The sequence below is a fragment of the Melospiza georgiana genome, chromosome 2 (genome assembly GCF_028018845.1).
Source record: "Melospiza georgiana isolate bMelGeo1 chromosome 2, bMelGeo1.pri, whole genome shotgun sequence".
Classification (NCBI taxonomy): domain Eukaryota; kingdom Metazoa; phylum Chordata; class Aves; order Passeriformes; family Passerellidae; genus Melospiza; species Melospiza georgiana.
Window position 1 is genome coordinate 110,234,605 of NC_080431.1, and position 20,364 is coordinate 110,254,968.

General features: G+C 35.9%; 1 protein-coding gene across 1 annotated transcript in view; it reads right to left on the reverse strand.

Moving 5' to 3' along the window:
- DMD (dystrophin) overlaps positions 1-20,364 on the reverse strand; it is a 1,043,539-nt gene that overhangs the window by 857,343 nt on the left and 165,832 nt on the right. Inside the window, 1 exon segment of the mRNA XM_058043463.1 lies at positions 10,476-10,537. Coding sequence (XP_057899446.1) covers positions 10,476-10,537 — 62 coding nt within the window.

Below are 20,364 nucleotides of genomic sequence, written 5' to 3' on the forward strand. Positions count from 1 at the left end.
TTGATAAATACCTGCAGCTATCATGTGCAGGGTGACAGGTTTTTTTTCCCTTCAGAACTCCCAAACATAAGGTCAGAGAAATGGTGGAGGAAAGCAGCAATAAAAATAACAGATATTCTTGAATTGTTGGTCCAGAAACATTCCTAAAATCTGATGGAGCCACTTCCTATGTAAAAGGCAAATATGAAAGGTCCTCTACATACACAGTTATTTGCAAGCACTTAAAAATAAGATTATTGTTTCTTAGTAAGATCATCTTTCATAATGTTCCTTCTTCATGGCGAGTAAAATATAGGCAATGGTTTAAAGAAATTAACATCAATAGAAGTTGCATTTCATCCTGTTGTAATATCACATCCATCAGCAGACACTTTGAAGGACCTGAAAGTCTTTGTACACAATACAGATACCTCAAACCTTAATTAAAAAAGTAATACACAAAAATACAACTGCCCACTGGACTAGGGTGGGTCATATCATCACCAAAACTGATACATCAGCACCAAAAATTCAGTCTGTAACACTGATGTGGTCTGCCCAAATCTAAATACTTTGTGGTTTGAAGAGTTTTCTTAGTTTTGGGTCGCCTGGCCATTTTATTACCCCTAAGGCATACTTTAAAAAAATGTTTTATGCATTTAAACACATGAGAGGAATTGCCAAACCTCCTGGTGTCAAAGACAGACTGTAAGAAAGGATATATGTGTGAGAGGCACAAATTGCACCCACTGTCTTAGGCAGAGGGGGTTTAGGGAGGGTACAGAGCATCAGGGGAGGGCAGGAGCCACTGCAGGTCCTACCCCAGGGATGCAGGTGAGGAGCTGGGCTGGTGACAAGTTTCTCCCTTGCTCTCAGCTTCACTGACTAACAGGATGTGGCACTGACACAAAGACAGATGCTGGATCTGTTTATGTGATGCAGAAAGATCAGGGGAGAGAGATCCACCAGTCCTAAATGTACAAGCTTGCACCTGCTCTTCTACTCCCTACATTGATCCTGAGAGATGTGATTAATCTTTTTCAGTTAGGGAAAATGGTCAATATTATTTGCTTCAGCATCACTAAGTTTCCCTAACATTCAGACAAATGTGGAAAATCGCTCAAAAATTGTTTCTTTCCCCTGATTTTATTTCTGAACTTCCAAAATATAATGTGAATCCACTAAAGTCTTATTTGTCTGCATGGAGAGTTTTGCTTTGGAGATTCTGAAGATGATTAGATGTAATAGTAATGAATTCTGAGCACGGAAATGATGATGTCTACTGCCAGCAACAATCATGCAAATTTGTAAATGTTTACAAATTCACAAGCTGACATATGCACCACTGAGACCAATATTGTAGAGCTATATTTAGCTTGTTCCTATTCCCCTCTCAAGATACAGATAAAATAATAACTTCAAGTGAAAAATTTTATTTAGATTAATGTATTTTTAACTAAACTGTAACAAAAAAGGATGACAGTTTGAATAGAAATCTAGGAGGTGCAAGGCCAAATGTTAGGAGGAAAAGATGAAAGGTCTCAATAGACATAACTTGATTATTTTTTCCCTTGGTAAAACATATTACAAATGAAAGTCTAGTGCCCTCTATTGCCAGCAGTGGTGATTACTTTGCTCACTTGGCACATCTGACACATTTCAGGGAAGCACTTGCAATTCTACAAGAGTCCATAAAAAGAGGAACACAAAGCCAAAAAGTTTTAACATAATAAAAATGTATATATTTTAGTTCCCCTGATTTTACTAATTCACTCAGAAATTTCAGATTTCATTATACCATGCTGCATCATCTTAGAAGTCTTTAAAATGTAGTCTGTACTCAGATATTTCTAATGGTGAAAGTGTTTTGTCATGCAGACGGTCATTGTTTCAGATAATACACGTGCACAGGTGTTAGAAGGGGAGTCATTTTTGTGGACAACATTTTAAGCCTTAAAATTTAATTTGGAGAAGTAACATAACCTTTGCACATGCAAAAAGCCAAAAGATACTGGAATTCTCTTCACAATCTTTTGTGGTCCTACTGCAGCAGTGACAGATTTAATTCTTTCTGTTTAATCGGGATTTCCTGCAAGGGCTGCTGCGCTCAGGGGCAGGATGTCTGTGGCACCAGAGCTAGGGAATGGGGTTGGAGATGGGCATAGTTCTGCTGGAGAAAGAGCCCATTTTCCCCATGGAGAAGCTGCTCCTGAGCTGTAGCTAGTTTTGAATTTATGCCCACTAAGGCAAAGCAGAGGAAACATGTCAGTGCTTGTACAGTCAAGGGAGCAGACAGAAGGCAGCCTCACTTGCAAGAAAAAGGTCTTTTGAGATACACAGCCAGCAGCCTCAGCTCCACCAAAAGATTTGCAGATAATGAGGTGGAAGGGGGAGTTTCACTTATCATCAAAGTGAAAATTAGTCTGCTCTCCAAAAGCTGTCTTGTTAAACTGCAATCATTTAGACATTTTGGGGGGGAGAAAAAAAACCCTGCAACAGGCAAAGTTGTAAAGTCTCCTGTTAATGGAAGAATGTTCTAGAGGAGAAATTTTAGAAAATCCCTTCCCTTCAGGCACACAGAAAAAAAATCTTCTCTGTCTGAACATTAATTTAAATAATGCCCTAAAATGCATCCCCAACCAAAAAAAGCAAATTTTGATTTGCTTTTTTTAATGTCGAACATCCATCTTCGTGACTTTGAAGCAAAACCAAAACCTATTTTTCTCCTTTCTAGCTTTTTAGTAAAAGAGTTCTTTTCTCTACCAACAATTTGCAAAGCATCTCCAGCTGTGACAGCCACAGTGGGTCATGAGCCCTGGGCTTCTGATGTTACCAAGAACCAGAAAAAAAGATAAATCCTCCCTCTTAAACACCATTTTGGTTTTGTCATGCTGCATTGTGACACCCCACACCTGCTGGTGCTCCTTGCTCTCACAGGAAGTGGTAGCAGAAAATCTCTATCTCCAGTACTCAGGCCCCTACACTGGGCAAAATTAAATATTTATAAATAATAAACTGATTATTTAGGGAGATACTTTCTAGGTATTTTACCACTAATAAGCTAAAAGATTGTTTTTTAAACAAATTATAAAAAGTCAATAAGTTAGTAAAACTGAAAGCTTGCAAGCAGTTGCTATGTGCAAAATTCAATGAGGATCTTTGCTGTCTTTAAACTGTGCCTGTTTCTCTTCTTAGTAATGTGTTGTTCATGACAAATTATTTGGTCAAATTAAAAAAGCTATAAAAATATATTAATAGATAGCACAAGTTTCAGAATGAACTTCTAAGTAAAATATTTAGCAGTATTGCCATTTATATTATCTTAAAAAGTACATGAAAATAATTTTTAGCAAATTTTTGTTCCAAAGGTAATTTAATTGAATAATAATAAATATTTAGATAGCAATTTGATGTTTTACTGCATCATAAGAAAATATGCAGAATATAGAACTAATGGGTTATGATATAGATATAGATCAATGTAAATTATTCTGAGTATGTGTATTGCCTGATACTTCCTTAAGCATTCTGGAGATATCCAGAAAAAAAAAAAAAAAAAAAAAACAAACTTTTTAACACTTAGCAATGCAAATTTGTTTTCTACACTAGGTTTAAACATCATTTGGTTTCAAAAGCTTTTTCTTTAATGATAGAGAATGGAAATAATGGGCCTTTGGTGTGTCCTTGCAAGATGTATTATAAAAAGGTTATTGGCACAAGAAATTCTGGGATTTTAAAACAGGATGTGTCCCAAGGGTGGTGTTGATCATGCAGAGCTGCAACTCAAAATTAAGAACTATTAAATTTCCATGAGAGCTCTGGTTATTTGCCATGCTGCAGCAAATAATTGGGCTTCCACATTAGGAAGCTGTTCTTTCTCATCACTTTTACTGTAGCACTTAGAAAGGCTGGCAACAGACATCAAACACAGTAATTAGGTACTTAGGATGAATAAATATCCATCATAGTCTCTAACCAACAACAAATACTACCAACAATTTTTTTTTTAGATTTATCACAAATTATACAATTTTAAGTCTATCAGGTTTTCTGAGAGTTTTCCTTCAAAAGAAAAACAAAATTCTGAGGCTGCTCACAAGGTATTTTTCATGTTTAATTAATGAACTGAGCTAACAGCTACCATACTAATTTTTAATGTGTGAACTTTAAAGAACTGATAGAGGTTTTAGCACAGATGCAATTTCAAAATTTTACAAACAGTCCATCTTTTGTTAGCCCTAAAAAAAATATTATTAAATGTGATACCTGATCCTCCTTTGCATGTATCTCCAGATTAGTGCTCCTTAGATAAACAGAGCACAGATTTCTTTCTGGTGAAATTCAGCAGAACTCCAATAATTTAATGGCAACCTGGAGCTCAGCAAACTTGTATTTATCTTTTTTTTTCCAACAGGCATTTGTGCAGTCACTAAGTTTTCTGTAAACAGCTAAAGCATCACAGCTATCCAAACAAACTTCTCTGAACTTCTCTACAATGACACAAAGATTTGTTCTGCAAAGCCAACACTGATGCACCCTCTGGAACTCAGTTCTAAACCAGAAATTCTACAGCACCAGCACACCTTACTGATAGCTTTCATCACCCGGAAAAACTAGGGATCTTTTCTGGTCTCATAGACATGAATATGCAACTACTGTTCTGATTCCAGAAAATGTAACACACCAGCAGACATCAGTGCAGCTTGAGCACACTGATCAGAATCTCAGAGTATAGGATTTAATTCTAATTTTCCTGCCAGTCATCCACTCATCTAAGCAGCTGTCTTAATTTAACATATAGGTTAGCTGTCAAGAAAGCAGTTTGGAGAGAGCTAATATTGAACATTTTAATCAGTGTTTTTGTGATTTGTTGCCAAATTCCATCCCTCCCTTCAGCTCCTCTACTTGGTTATTAATTCTTGTCCAGAAATATGGCTAAAGAAAGATTATTCACAGGGTAAAAACATTTCCATTGAACCAGAATCTTAAAAAAAGTTGACAAATGAGACTATTCTTGTCTTCTCCACAGAACTTCACCCAGTTACTTCCATCCCAGAGTCTGCACACAGAAATCACCTTTCTGTGAGTCGCTTTTAAAATTTATTTTAATTTGAAGTCATTGTGAGTGATATCATGGAAAAATGAGCAAGTGTGTCAGCAAATGCAGCACTGAAAATTCCTCTACTGGATGTCAGCCTTATGGCAGGGCTGTCTCTCTGGGCCTCAGCTGTTTGACACACTTCCTCAGAAGACCAGCAAACCGTGCATGTGTGTCACTCATTCCTGGTGGCTGATGTGCAGAAGGCACTTCACCCACAATAACATGAGACCACTAAAGAGTCTTGAATAATGTGTATTTCAGCTTGTCCATGAGCTCAAGAAGGTGAAAATAACTGAGACCATCACCACACCTGCCATGATATAAGCCACATAAACACCCTAGGTAATTAAATTGTTTTAACTGCTGTGCAGTTTGACTAAACCTGTGAGCAATGCCCTCTTGTGTGTTCCCTTTATCCCTGCATATAACACTTGACTGAACAATTTAGTTGCTATTCTAAATAATTTCATTAGCAAGAGGCATATTTAATTTTGCTGACTGTTATTTACTAGCCACATATATTTTAAATGAAACTGTCAACCTTACTTTTTTTGGCACAGGTTGCATCATTACTATGTTTCTTCATCACACAAGAATGGAATCTAATTCCACAGTCACCACACAAAGAACTGCAATATAATGTTTCCATCTGCCCATAAAAAGGTGCTACTTTTCACAACTTAAATTCTCCGCAAAAAGGAGAACTGTTGAATGATCTTTGTTTTCCATAAAGCTAAGTAATGCAACATTTGGTATCCTCTTAATCTATTTTCATATTCTAATTCTTCAATAGCAAAAGGAAGAAAATCCAAGCATGAGTTAAAGTAACCATAAAAAATTATCCACATTTTTCCCTCCCCAGACATAATGGGCTTTATTTTCTGCCACTTGTTCCTACCCAGTTAGAGATTAATCATTAGAGTGTTTACCTGAAAAAATTCACTGTCATGTATTATGTCTTTGACTATGTAGGGGAACTTTCTATTCTTTTGCAGCAGAAATGTGGAAAACCTACTTAAACCTCTGAATTTGCAAGTGATTTTATCAACATCTGTTATTTGCTATTATAGATGAAAACACTGAAAGCTCCTTCACAATCTATTATGAAACCCACTTACAGGTTAAGCTTTGATTTCAAGCTACCCATAAGGGTATACCCTAAAATTCAAACTGCCAAAGTTTACCATTATTAGCTCATGTTCTCCTCTGTACCAGCAAGATGTGTCTACTGCTGTCATTAAAATTGTCAGCAATTTGAGACACTCTATAATTAAGGAAAAAAATATTGCCCACATTTCTTTAGTCAAAGACATTTTTCTTTTTAGGGTTGGAAGTTGCTTTTTTATTTTTTACCTTTTTTAACCTTTTTTTTTTTTTCTTGAATTTTAACATTTTCCTTAGAGAATTAGTTGGCATATACAAGTTCTTTCCTGTATGCAAGTAAAGAATATTCCCATCTTCAGAAGCAATATTTGTTTTGAAACCTGTTATGCAATGAATGAGACAAAATGTGAAGCAACATGAAATCATTTATAATGGGGTAGAGGCACTGTTAAGGCAATTGTTGTGTCTGTTCCCAAGTCTCAGCTGAGAGCTGTCACACTTGCAGGACTGGGACAGATTTGCATTCTCCCAAAACACATAGTTCAGGATTTCAGTTATACCAAATTTTAAAAGTTGGTATCTGAGAAAAAACTGTCATAGCCAGGACCAGACAAATCTCTAGTGGGAGCTCTAATTACAGTTCTATTATTAAAAACTAGGTTATAATACTTTCCTTTAATATCATTACGTGCACCCTGCAGAACTTCATTATTTTATAAATAAACTTCATCTGAGGTCAAAAAAATATTCTTTCTGAATAAAATTATATTAAATTATTGTGTTCCACATTTTTAAAAATGCTTTAAGCTTTAACTTACTGCGTGCCATTTAGACGGTAAACCAAGAAGGTTCACTCAAGAAAGTCACACCCCATGTCTATGATTGCAAAAGGGAAAAGAGAGGTCTCTTGGATTACCTTCTTCCATTTCTCTTATACTTTAAATGCACTATTTTATCTCACAAACACTGAAAGCCAGCTTTTGGCCCTTCCTACTGAAACTTTGATTTTCTTATAGATGAGTCAAATACTGTAATTTTCAAGACCCAGATTTTCTGCATAATTCATTTTCTGGCTAGCAAAAGAAGTAAGAATTAGAGAGAAACCTGCCCTTTTGAGCAACTGTATGAGGGACCTGCAAAATTTATTTTCCCCACTGTTTTGATTTAGAGCACCCTACCCAACTTGCTAAAAAAAGCCTGAAGAGAGACACAGCCCCACTCATAGCAATTAAAATATTAGTGACATTTCTGCCATCTTTTCCTAGATGACCTTCCACAGACTTCTTGGTAACACTCCAGAGGTTTTAGGTTCTGCACATCTCAGACAGAAAACTGTTGAGATTGTGTGGCTGAAAGTTTGTTATGGATTTCATGGTAGGGATTCGACTCCACAGCTATCAGACTTCACTGCTAAACTTGAGGCATCTGAGAAATGTAGCTCCAAATGATCCAACTGAAATGTCACAGTGGGCATGGCCAGAGGAAGGACAACTCTCCTCCCCCACAGCTAAAAAATTATATGTGGGTTCTCAACTTATGCTGATGGCACAAAAATTAGAAAATTTTTTTTTTTGCAATTCTTTACTTCTCATATTTAAAAGCATTATTTGTATTTACATCACAAGTTATGTGAAACAAATTGCAAATCTGAGTGTTTTGAAAGCTCGGTCCAAGAATAAACGCACTGAGACAGAGGTGCTCTAGACAGTGAACTTTTAGAACTTTTAGTAAAATAATGCTACTCTTTGGGGAGAAATACACTATACATCCAACAAAAATAAAGATTTAGAATATTTAGAAGTGGGTTTTGTTTTGAATATATAAAAAATGGGGGGGTTGCATATGGAAAGTGGTGGATGAGAGAGAATTACCTAACATAATTTCATTTAAACCAAAATATTTTACAGTTAATTAGTGACCTGGGTTTCACTTTTCACAAATAAGAGAAATGGATGATGTCATGAAGTTCTCTGTCTTAATTCCAACCCTGTAGGCTAATCTACTCAAGACAGCACCCCTAGAACTACATAGGACTAAATAAAAAGCAATTCTGCAATGAAAGTAATTCATTTAGCACTTTTGCAAAGCTAACAGTGATGAGAAATCACTAAGAAGCAGTAGCCTGCTAACTGAAATCAATTCCACAGCTAGAAACAGAGATGGATTTGAACCACTGCAAACAAGTCAGGAGAAGAGGGATAAACTAGTTTTTACATGGAAATCCACCCTCATGTATTGAAGGCCTCCTCTCTGAGCTGTTAGAAGAGGGAGAAACACTGTCCTGGGACTATACAGCAAGAACTTTTGAATTTCTGTCCTAAAAACCCCAGAAAGAAGTAATTTCTTCAAGATTTAAAGATCAATAGTTTTTTGATAGCTGAAATAAGAACATCCTGTCCAAAAAACCCAGGTCATGCTTCAGGCAAAAAAAACCAAAACAACTTAAATCATAATGTTTAGGGGGTTTTTCTCAGAGCCCAAATGAAGTAGAGAGAGATTAATACTTTTACAAATATATGTTTACAAATGTATTTGCACATGCAACTACATATTGTAAAACTAAAAACTAAAAATATTGTTAGAAAACTCAAGGAAAAAGTACCTAAACACAATTAAACTACACTTAATAAAATTAGAATTGGAGGAAAGGCCTCTAGATCATTCAGATGAATGAGTCAAACCCAATATTAAAAGCATGTGTTGATAGATACTTTCTAAACCTTTCATAATTCTTGTTATTCTTCTGCAGACTTGGTCCAAGTTTCCTCAGTAATTGCAGTTTTGCTATTCCATAAAACAATCATTTCTGAGAAAACAATGCTCTAGCAGTATTACATTTTCTTTAGAAGAAGCAAAACAGTTACTCTTCATTTTCCACAACTATTTCTGTGACCATAAAAAGACCTAACAGGTAATACATTTCAAATTAGGCTATATCAGATGATGGTTGCTGTGGCTACTTATTAGTACATGGAAAAGCAAGATTACAAATTATTCAAGCTAAAATCTCACTTTGCCAGGAAAAATAAAATAATTACATCTTTCACCCTCTATGAAGCACTTCCATTATCACAAAGATATTAAAGTTGCCTTTTTTTCTTCAATAGTACCATGTTGTGGATTCATTTTATTTGTGATTCAACACAGCTCCCAGAGCTTTCATTTGCTTCATTATTGCCAGCCCAGCTATCTCTCCCCCCACTATTCTGTATGCATATATTTTACTGCTGTCCTAAACACAACACTTCAGAGTTGTCTTATAATTCATCATTCTTCAAGACAGTATTTCATCCTGATCCAGTCCAAATTGCTGGACATTTCTGCTGCAAAGATGCTGAGCACAAATGTGTGCTAAGTCACTTGAATCAGTATTAGAAAATGCTCGAGACCACAGAAAAAGCCTATGGGACTCCCTAATGATCTAAAACACTGCTAGGCAGGTTCTTCAACATTATGATGGTTGTGTTCAGATTATCTTACTCCCCTTTTTTTAATGAGTAGAATCAGATGGGACACAATCAAAAACCAGACTAAAGAGAAGATACATCACAGCTACTATTTCATTGCTGTCTATTGCCTAGTAAAATGACAAATGATAGGACTGATTTGTTTTATTATTACTGGCAAATAAATTTAAGTCATTATTCTCCAGGATTAAAAAAAAAAAAAAAAAAAAGTTTCAGCAAATTAATAGCTCAGTACTCCTGAGTATTAAAGATAAAATCATTATACACTGCCAGGAGAGCATGCTTTAAATAAATTAGCTATTTGGTCTTATTTTTCCTCACTCCATTTATGATCTACCATTCTCAAAAATAACTATATCAAAACATGTTATAATTTACTTTCATAATTTTTTAACTGGATTACACCTCTTATCTCTGACCTTGCTCTTCTCCAATCCATCCAGTTTTATTAAAGATGCAGTTGCAATTAGAAACAAGAACAGACAAGTCTAAGAGAGGAAGCTCCTTTGTACATTAGAAACAAAACAGAGAAATCCAACAAAGAGTAATACAGGTGCATCACTAGTTTGAGAAAAAGTGAAGTAAATTGAGGCAGAGAACACCTTAAGAAAAGGATGACTTCCTACATTTCAATCACTGCTGAAGTCAAACAAATAAAGCTTGAGCACTTTTTCTAATAAATCTATCAACTGCCTTCAGCAATATCTTAGACTTGGGACTGTTATATTGAAAACTAAGCTTCACTGTAGGAATATCAGGTTTCTTTGTTGTTTTTTTTTAATATACAAAAGGTATTTTCATCAATAAGTAAATAAATATATTACCTTAGCAAACTGTGCATTTATCCATTTTGTGAAAGTTTTCTTTTGAACATCTTCCCGTTCATCTGCCAGAGAAAAAGAAAGTACTTCATTAGAATTATTTAAAAAAATAATGCAATATTATTGATTAATGTTTCAGTTATGGTTTATTGTAAATTACTAATAATACTTCAAACACAGGCAGGATTTTTTTTTTTTAAATTGCATCAACACATTTTGAAGGTCTACAGATCCCCTTCATAGCCAGGGTCTATATCCCCAGTTCAAATAACCTATCCTGTGGTTTCTTTTCTCCTGGAAAAGAACATATTGCAGTAGGATCTGAAACACCCCATTCTAATTTTTAATTTCATATAGGTATAAAAAACCACAAACATGTCATCTGATGGTTTTGTAATCAGAAAACTCTTCTACAGTAGAAAATAACTTGAAATAACATTATATGCTTCTCCTCAAATCTCTTGAGGAAGTGAAACCTTCTGAACCCCAACAATAGTTCTCCATTGGCAGCCCCTGATATGCCTTATGCCTTTTTTAACTTGCAACTATTTACCTGTCACAAATTGTTATCTATTTTTCCTCCAGTGGAAAAAGAAAAAAACAAAAAGAAACCCACACATATATTTGTTCAGCCATACATGAAATTCTTTTTCAATTCTTTAATATCAAATCTTTATGGAGGGAAATTATTTATTTTAGGCCTTGAGTTCTCTATCTAAGTTATAAGTACAATCTTGATACTGAATGAAACTGGACAAATAAAGGTAAAGTTCTGATGTATTTTATATAGGTTGAAAGAGGAAAATTATTTCAGACTTCAATTTGTAGGCATTTGCTCAAAAAGATCTATTAGGCATCATCCCTGAAAAATAAAGGACAGATTTCTTTGCTTGGCAAAATAAAATCAACCTCAACTAGAACTGAAGGGCATACGTGGAAAAAGGGTGAAGAATGCTTATACTAAAATAAAGTTCATTCAATGCAGCTTTTTAGTTTGCAATAAAAGTCTCTACACTTCTTAAATAAAAAAGGATATTAAATTCCCTTCTGAAATGTATAGCAATTAATAACATTAATGGATTCAGCTAAATTTGAGTGGCAGGTATAGACAAGCTAGAAGAGAAATGCATGGCATAATTAATTTACTTTGCATTTCCTCCCTCCACCTGTCCAAAGATCCAAGACAAGATAAATCTTTTTGATACAAATGTATCTTTTGTTCTTAAAACCTCAATATGATTTTAAACATACCTTTACTACCAGAATGTTTTCCAGTTTCAAAGATACAAAATACTCTTAAAAAAATACTAGTTTGCAAAGTTACTACAGAATTATAAAGAGGTACTGCACACTTGAAGGAGCATATTCTGAGTTCAGAGGATCTTGAGGAAAAAAAATAAAAACAAACAACACAATGGTACAAGTAGAAACTTCTGTCACTAATATATATGAGTATTTGCTACAATAAACTTTCTAGAATTCTATTGCTATCTATCCCAAATAATGCTGTCAGCTTCATCCTTTGGCTGAAAGTAATACTTGAATAGTTAAGACACTCATCTAAAAGGAACAGCATGTGAAGGAAATGCATGCTTTTGGTAATACATGATGCTAAAGCTGTTAAAAATTTTATTTTTCCCCACAAGCAACAGTTCTTTCTGTGCTGACTGTAAGTTGTTTATGATATGAGTTTTGTTTCCTTCCAGCCTCATGTAGTACACAGAATATGAGAGAAGAAAGATACATTTTGTTGGTAGAAGATAAATATTCAGTCTGACGTTATATTACAAACTTCTCCAGGAACTTCATATAAAATATTACACATAAATAGCAGCTTCTGTTTAATCATCTCTGCTAAAACTGCCAAATGCAAATGGGTTCAAAGAATAATGTGGCATTTAGCAAGGGAAAGGAAAAAGAGAAAAAAATCACCTTTTTCAAACTGTTCAACAAGAATATGTGATATATTGCAGGGAAAAAGAAAGAGACAAAAATGCCTCTTAAACTGTTCAAACTTCTGCTTTTCCACCCCAGGCAGCTGTAACAGCATATTTAGTAGCAGAGTGGCTTGTTTGTTTTAGGGCTTTTTGTTTGTTTGTCTGTTTTCCCATAAAGATATATGCAAGTTAACTGCTAGTCACCAATTATTCATGTCCACTGTGCTAATGAAAACCAGGGTCTCATGAGAAAAATGAGAGTCAACCCCACAAACTGAATGTTTGAAACTTCTTCAAAGTCCAGGCAATGCTCTGCTACTCTGTAAACACAAACCTATTCCACTGCTGTTATCTTTATACAGAGATCACTGCAAGCACTTTCATCTCTAGGTGCTTGCTCTGACAAGTTTATACCACAACAATTTGTTACTCACAGCCTCCTAACCTAAAAATGAATCAATCTTTTGGTTATGCGTGGCATGATTTCCCCATTGTAAACACGATTTTTACAAAGAGATGTTCTCTTAGCCCAGATTTATGGATTGAATGCTCCATGTGGAAGCTGAATGACATTTATCTAGGTGCTGCAGAAACGTGCCAAGAACACTCCTCTGCCACTTTCATAATGCTGTGTTGATAAGAGATCCTTCAGCAGTGAGCCAGTGAATGTCCTTGGAGGTGCTTTTACTGTGAGACAAGAATAATCAAATGGCCAGGCCAGGTAATTCCTTCACCTGTTCAAAGAGTAATATGGTATGTTAATTTCTTTTCTTTCAAGCTGAAAGAATTGCAGAATAGTGTACTGTCTTCAGGTTAGATTTAAACAGTGCATGGATCCTGAATTCCTTTATTGCAATAACAATGGGATCCCTTCCCACAGCAAAAATGCTTTTCTCAAATTGATGGTCTTTGAACAGATTAGGCTTAACCTCATTTTCTGTAGGTTATCAACTCAGAAAATAAATGCTCTGAGGTCTACAAAACCTTGCCAGAAAAAAAAAAAAAAAGATATTGAGCAGTAAAATTCACCTGATTTTCATGCCCTAGAGCCTCTAGTACCACTGAACAGATCTTATTTTAACTGCAATGCATTCACAGATGTGTTCTGATGAGCACCCAGCTTTGAAACTGTGAATGCAACCCTCTCAGATTAGTTAACTGCATATTTGACTTTTGAAGTATTAGTCCAGGTTAGGCCTCATAATAAATTATGACCCAGAGAGAAAGTGCAGTATTAATGAAGCTAATCATCTGACAAAGGACAGTTCTGGCACTTAATCAGGCAGCAAGGCTAATAGAGACAAGTGGCACACTGAAGGATGCTTAGGAACAATCATGATTCAACAGAACAAAGATGTTATTAATAATGGCAATTGGTCACCATACAACTTTCCTAATATACTTAACAGCTCATATTTGCAACCTACCACTCCAATTCAATTCCCATCTGTCTTCTACAAGAAAACTCCCAACATTATGTTGCCATCTCTTAGTAAATTACACCTTTTACTACTCTTATTTTTCCAAACCACCCTATCCCCTCAAATGCTACTAAACATATTAAATAAAAAATAGTAACAGGAAAAAAATATTTTAAATACCAGTATACTTTAGATGCTATTCTGAAAGTATACAGAATTGTTAACAAATCATTAAAAATAATTCTTTTAAAAAATATGATCTGGAAAATACCAAGAAGATTGCAAAATGAACCAAGGTTCAGAAACATACACTATGTATGTCACTACACCATTCCATTTATGTAATAAAAGCCACTTCCCCACAGAAAACATGTAGCAGGGAGGAGGAAATTTGCACTTTGTTGCATCCTTCCCTTTTTTCCAGAAGATCTTTAACCTCTCAACTCTTGACACACCTGAATAAATATTTCTTTCACTAACTCGCAGAATGGTTGAGGCTGTAAGGCAGCTCTGGACATCATCTGGTCCAAGTGCCCCAGTCAAGCAAGGCCACCTAGAATGGATTTTACAGGACCCTGTTGAGTGTGGGGTTTTTTTATTATCTCCAAGGATGGAGACTCCACAGTGTCTCTTACTATTGCCACATGAAGACTGCATCTTCAGCCTTCCACAGATCTGGGTTGTGTTTTCCAAAGCAAGTGGATTAGAAAATCCTTCTCTAGAGAAAGTGCACCCCAATTTCTACAATCAGAAGACATTCAACAAAACGGTACTGGTACATGAGGAGTGTGGGAAATGATCCATCTCCTCAGATTCTAAACTTCAATTTTAAACAAAAAACCAAAAAATCATTTTCATTATCATATCAGTGAAGATGTGACATTTGTAGCGTTTGAATCACTCAGAGACAGCAGTGATAGGAGGCTCAGTTGTGTGATGTATTTTATGCAGCCTTTAGCAAGCAATTCCATCACAGGTGCAGGAAGAGAAATGGGGAAGAAGACATTTTATTCTGTTATCCAGCATTGCCCTGAGTTAGGTAAACAATAACTGAATAGTTATGTTTTGTCTAGAAACAGAACCTATAAGCAAGAAAGGAATAAAAGAAAAAAGAAAAAGAAAGCAAAGAAAGACAAGAATTCCCAAATAGTGGTGAAAACTTTGAAACAATGGTGTTAAGGCAGGTGTCAATTCCCTCATTCATGGCAGCTGCAGGTTCATTGGAACACTGCACTTTAGAGAATAAAACCATCAAAATTGCTATTTGATTTTCCAGCAGCCAAACAATGCAGATTGAGAAAAGGTCAGGATTTTCCTCAGTGAGTGGGAGTGAGTGCCAGCAATGGTGGGAGTACCAGGAACAAAAGAGGCCACAGATAGTCACATTATTGATACTCTGGCTCCATTGACTCACTATTCTTAGAGATTTTCAGTACATTGTGACAATACCCTGCCAGTAACTACAGCTGCTGAGAAATGTTCCCTTCCCATTCTTGCTTATCTGAGGGGGGAAGAAGAAATCAATGCAACACAATGACAGAATGATATTTGAGTGGACTAGCTTTGATTTTTAGTCATTGAGGTCATCCAAGACATTCAGAAGCTGACAGGAAATACAATAGGCTGCTTTGACAGACAGACAAAGAATTTAAGTCTATTGCTCATGTAAGGCAATACAGAACATGCAATTCTTTGTCCATCTTCTATAAATACACTGATGAGTAGTGTGTTGACTTAATCTGAATATTGTTGAAACTCCCTGTTCCCTGTGCTACCCTCTTGAGACTTTACTGTGGAACCAGAGTCAAATCACCATAATCAAACCATCTCAGACTTTTCAAAACACTGATGAACCTATTCAAATGCTCAGCAGAAATGGAACACTGGAAGCCCTCATTAATATAGATTTAAAGAAAAAAAAAGTACAACTAAAATGAAAAATAGAATCCTAAAATTTTCTGAGAAAGGTTTGGCAAGAGTCAAGGTAAATTTAGGAAATGAACATGTGTGTTCCTAACAAAAAAGATTTTGCTCCCCCCGTTTCCTTCAAATAGAGGAACTCAGAGAGAGGGATGCTATTTACTGATCAGAGGACAAAAAAGAGGATATCTGTAAGACCCAGCCTACAAGATTTCTACTGACAGCTTGGTGTAGCAGATTGAACTGCTGAACTACCTTGCCTAGACTGAATGTCAGGCTGAGGAAACCTTTTATTTTTCTCATTTTATAATGTTAGTTGGAATTGTTCTCTCATTATCAATGTTTTAGGGAAACTGCTTCCTGACTTTTCCAATTTTTTTAATTCTTTAAGACACTGCAAGTGTTTAAATTAGGTCTCACTCTTCAACTCTAACTAATTAGCGATTTAGAGAAAAACTACTGAGTGCTTTTGAGGACCAGTATGGATGCCATGTAAAAAACAAGTAGGAGCAACACAAAGGATAAAGAACATGACAGACTGCCAGTGTGCAACAGAAGGAAAGATTAAAAAAGGAAACAAAACAAAAACAACACAGACAGCAAAAAGAACAAGAAGGAAAAAAAGAAAAATGAGGAAAGGGTGAGGGGAAGACAGAAGGGGAATTAAACACATTTACCCTGGCTTGTGGAGAAAAAAAGGGAAAAAGACATAAGGAAAAAAGGAAAGGGATGGGAAAAAGCAGAGATAAATACTTCCCTTCTGGAAAGAAAAAAAGGATATCTGGTAGACAGAAGATCATATGCAGGGAAGCAGTAAATCTGAACAAAAGAACTACTGAAGCATGTGTAGCTTAGGCAAAAAGATTTGACTAGCATCCAGAAGTACTAGAATAATGCAAACAAGCTACATATGACTCCTAAAACAATAATGGGCAGCTGTGAAATGTACACATAGATCTATGTTTGAACAAATTCATGTAATTTGTTCATGTTTGTTAACCGCCCCCCTGCCCTTCTTCCCCTCCACCATTTGTCAACCCTTTTCCCTAAATAAATTGTAGCATATGGAACTCCCAAGACAAAAGCAGGATCAAAATTGCTATGAAATTTAGAAAGCAAAGAAACAGAATGTCAGCTCACACTTCCAGAACATTTTAAGTGTACACAACATGGGGTGTTCAGCTCCAGTTCATACACTTGTAATTCTATTCCCAGCTGTTGACCTAGTCCTCCTCTAGTCCACTACAGACAAATATCCTTTGGGAACTGATCCTACTTCTCCATGTCCATGGATTTGACCTGAGGACCTGTAACAAAACACTTGAGTGTCAGGACATCTGCCTCAAGTGCTGGTGACCCACCCCTGCCTTACCCTGTCAAGGATAAGGACTTGTAAGAGTTCTGAACCACTTCTGAACTCTTCCAAAAATAATCTGTTCTAGTTATTAACAGCTTTGTAAACACCAGCTTAACTGGTTTTGTCTACTGGGGCTTTTTATTATGTTCTAACCAGCAATTACTTTGGATCCCGTAATTTTTTTCCAAAGGGAAATCACTAGTAAAATGCAACCTAAAAAGCCCCAGTGCTTCAATACATCAGATTTCTCTGCACAAGATAAATAACTGCTCAGACTTCAGCAACTAACCTATCTCTACCTGAGAAGCTGGTGATTCAAAAGGAGTTCAGTTTATGCCTTATCTTTACATGGAAATAGATAATTACTCATTTGGATATTCATCTGTGTATAAGTCGTGTCCCCTCTTTTATCTATTTTTCAATGTCATATAGGTATATTGACAAATGAAAAGAATCCTTGTTACCATTTCAGTAGAACCCCATGTTATTTTAGCATCATACCATTGTTATAACAGTATTTTCTGAATACTATAGAACACATTATAACTTTACATAAGGTAATAGATTTGTCTTCACTTAAATCTCCATGCTAGTAGAAGGGCTGTATCAGCTGAAACTACTGTTGCTTTCTGGAACTTGCAGAAGATTGTTTGATTTAATTACATTATCCACTTTTTTGCAGTCAAACACCAATGAAATAGTGTTGCCAGTACATCCAAGTACCTTGAAAAAATACCAATGATGATTTAAAAACTTTTTGGTTTGTGGTTTGTTTGTTTGTTTGCCAGTTTTTGTTTGGCTTTGGAGTTATTTAGGTTTTTTGGTTGGTTTGTTTTTGTTGGGTTTTTGGGTGGTTTTTGTTTGTTGTTGAAAGCAACAAAATTCAATATCCTATCAGGATTAGTCTTCTTAGTGCTATAAAGTGGACTAAATTAATGAGGAAGGACACTGGTAATACCAAAATGTGAAAGAAAAGTAGAAGTTGGTCAATACCAACTTCATTTTGTCAAATGAGTATAAATGGGGAAAATACTTAATATTTCTTGAGGGATTCATTTGAACAGGAAATTTTTTTCTTGTTTACAGATTAGGGAAGCACAAGTTAAATGCTGCTGATACATCATGTGACATTATATAAAAGTAACAGAAACACTTTTTGCCACATGAATTTACTACTACTATTATTATTACTATATATAAAATCTATTGCAACTCCACAGCCCAAAACTGCAATTTTTACCACAGCTGCTGAGAGATATGTTGCTCCTTTCATCTTAAAAAAACAACTAATAACTTGTAAGGTTGATTAGCAGGAATCACAATGTGCTTGGAGTAAGGAAGCAACGTTTGCTGCTCAGGCCCCTTGCTGGTTGTTGGGCCGATTGGAACAAAAGAACCTGACTGATATTTTAGAGAAAAAAATCATATAACTTCTTTTAAAGAGTGACTGGACCTAATAAACATATTAAATACGTTTTGACTGTAGTAACTCTGGTTTCAGAGTTTCTTACTTTAAAATCATTTTTATTCTTTCCTGGCGAAAATGGGAATCATTAACTGAAGCCAGAGAGAATCAGTATCAACCCTTTTTCTCCCCTCTGAGCTCATGGATGTTCTCAGACTCTGCTGGGAAGGAAGGACATCAGGACAGATGGACAGACCCAGCTGTGGCTGGCAGCAGCCATCCCTCTGCAAGCCCTATTGAACAGCCAGCAGCAAAAAATCCTCCTGGGTTAGACACTAATAAAACTGGTTTGTGTGCACTGCAGCCTCAGTGACAACCTGTAATAAGCATTGTTACTCCTGTGCACCAAGGATCTGAGAACTGCTGAAACTAACTCAAAGTGAAAGCGAGCGCTCGCACCTCGGCTGCTGTTTAACCAGCCAGCTCAAAGAGAACCCAGCACTACAAATGTCCCTGTCACCACTGTGGGAAAAGTTACAGGCCAGAAATGAGCAGCACTGGCAGCTCCTGTATTTCAGCAGTCATCAAAAAAAACCCCAAAAAACAAAACAAAACAAAAAAAACCAAACAAACAAAAAAAAAAAAAAAAAAAAAACACCACAAAAAACACTCAACAAAAAACCATCCCCTATAGTAAGGAACCTGTTCTGAAAAAATTTCAAACAGCTCTACACTTTATGGTTTATCACCAAGAGAGTTCCATGCACTGGGAGGAGAAAAAATGTGATAAAGGAGCTATGGCCAACACTGAAGTTGGCTTGCCAGGAAGAGGGGTGAAGGTTCTTGGGGTTTTTGTGTTTTTTAAACCTTGGAAGACACATCAGCATTTAGCTGATCAGCAGGCTGTCTCAGAATAAGCTGTGACAGAGGCACTGCAAAGGAAGTAATACTAGAACAGCGATTAATTACAAGAAATTAAAAAGTCAAGGTTATGTAACTAGATAAAATTACCCGCAACTTTCATATTTATGACCTTTATGAAACTACACAGGTATTTTTGTTTTGTTTAGAAAAAAACAGATAAATGCTTATGGTTAGGCTGTGTCCTTCCTTAGCTGGAGATTTTTACCATCTAGGTTACTATTTTTGTTCAGAATGAGCAATAGAGGACAGGAGACTAAGGACAGAAGTGTTAACTCATGAGCCAGCCAGAGCAGAACACATCAAAAACAGGAAATAGGACTACAGAAACTTTCTGAATTATAGGTTTTAGCTAATTAAAAACAAAGCTGAAAGAAGCATCAGGATTTAAAACATGTAATCAGAGTCTAAAACGTGACTTTAGCATCTAGTGCTTCACACAACCTTCCGATTTGAAAATGAAATTGCTGTTCTGTTTTCAGCAAATGCCACCTAGTGATGCATAGTTGCAAAGCTTTGAACTGCTTTGATTTTTATGTTTATTGTCCCAGACTTTCTGATTTGCTCCTATGGAAAAATAATAATCAGGCAAATGCTCCACATGGTCACAGACTCTCAGAATTCATGTCACTCACATGCAGAACACAGAGGAGGATGGGTAAACCACATGTGAGGGACCAACATTTGTTGCAGTTTGTATTAAAATACTCATTGCAAACAACCATGCAAAGTACACTGTGGTAGCTAGCACTATTCTGTAATATTTCAAGTTCTTTTTTTGTTCCTCTGTCAAAAGCAGTTAGAGAACAGGCTGTTCTAGTCTGCTTGACTGACTGCTGTCTACTTTATTTCTTCTGACCCAATTAGTGTCTGAGTTAATTAGGAGGAGCTGCCACTGGGACATAAAAGAATGTATCAGAGAAGTTTGCCA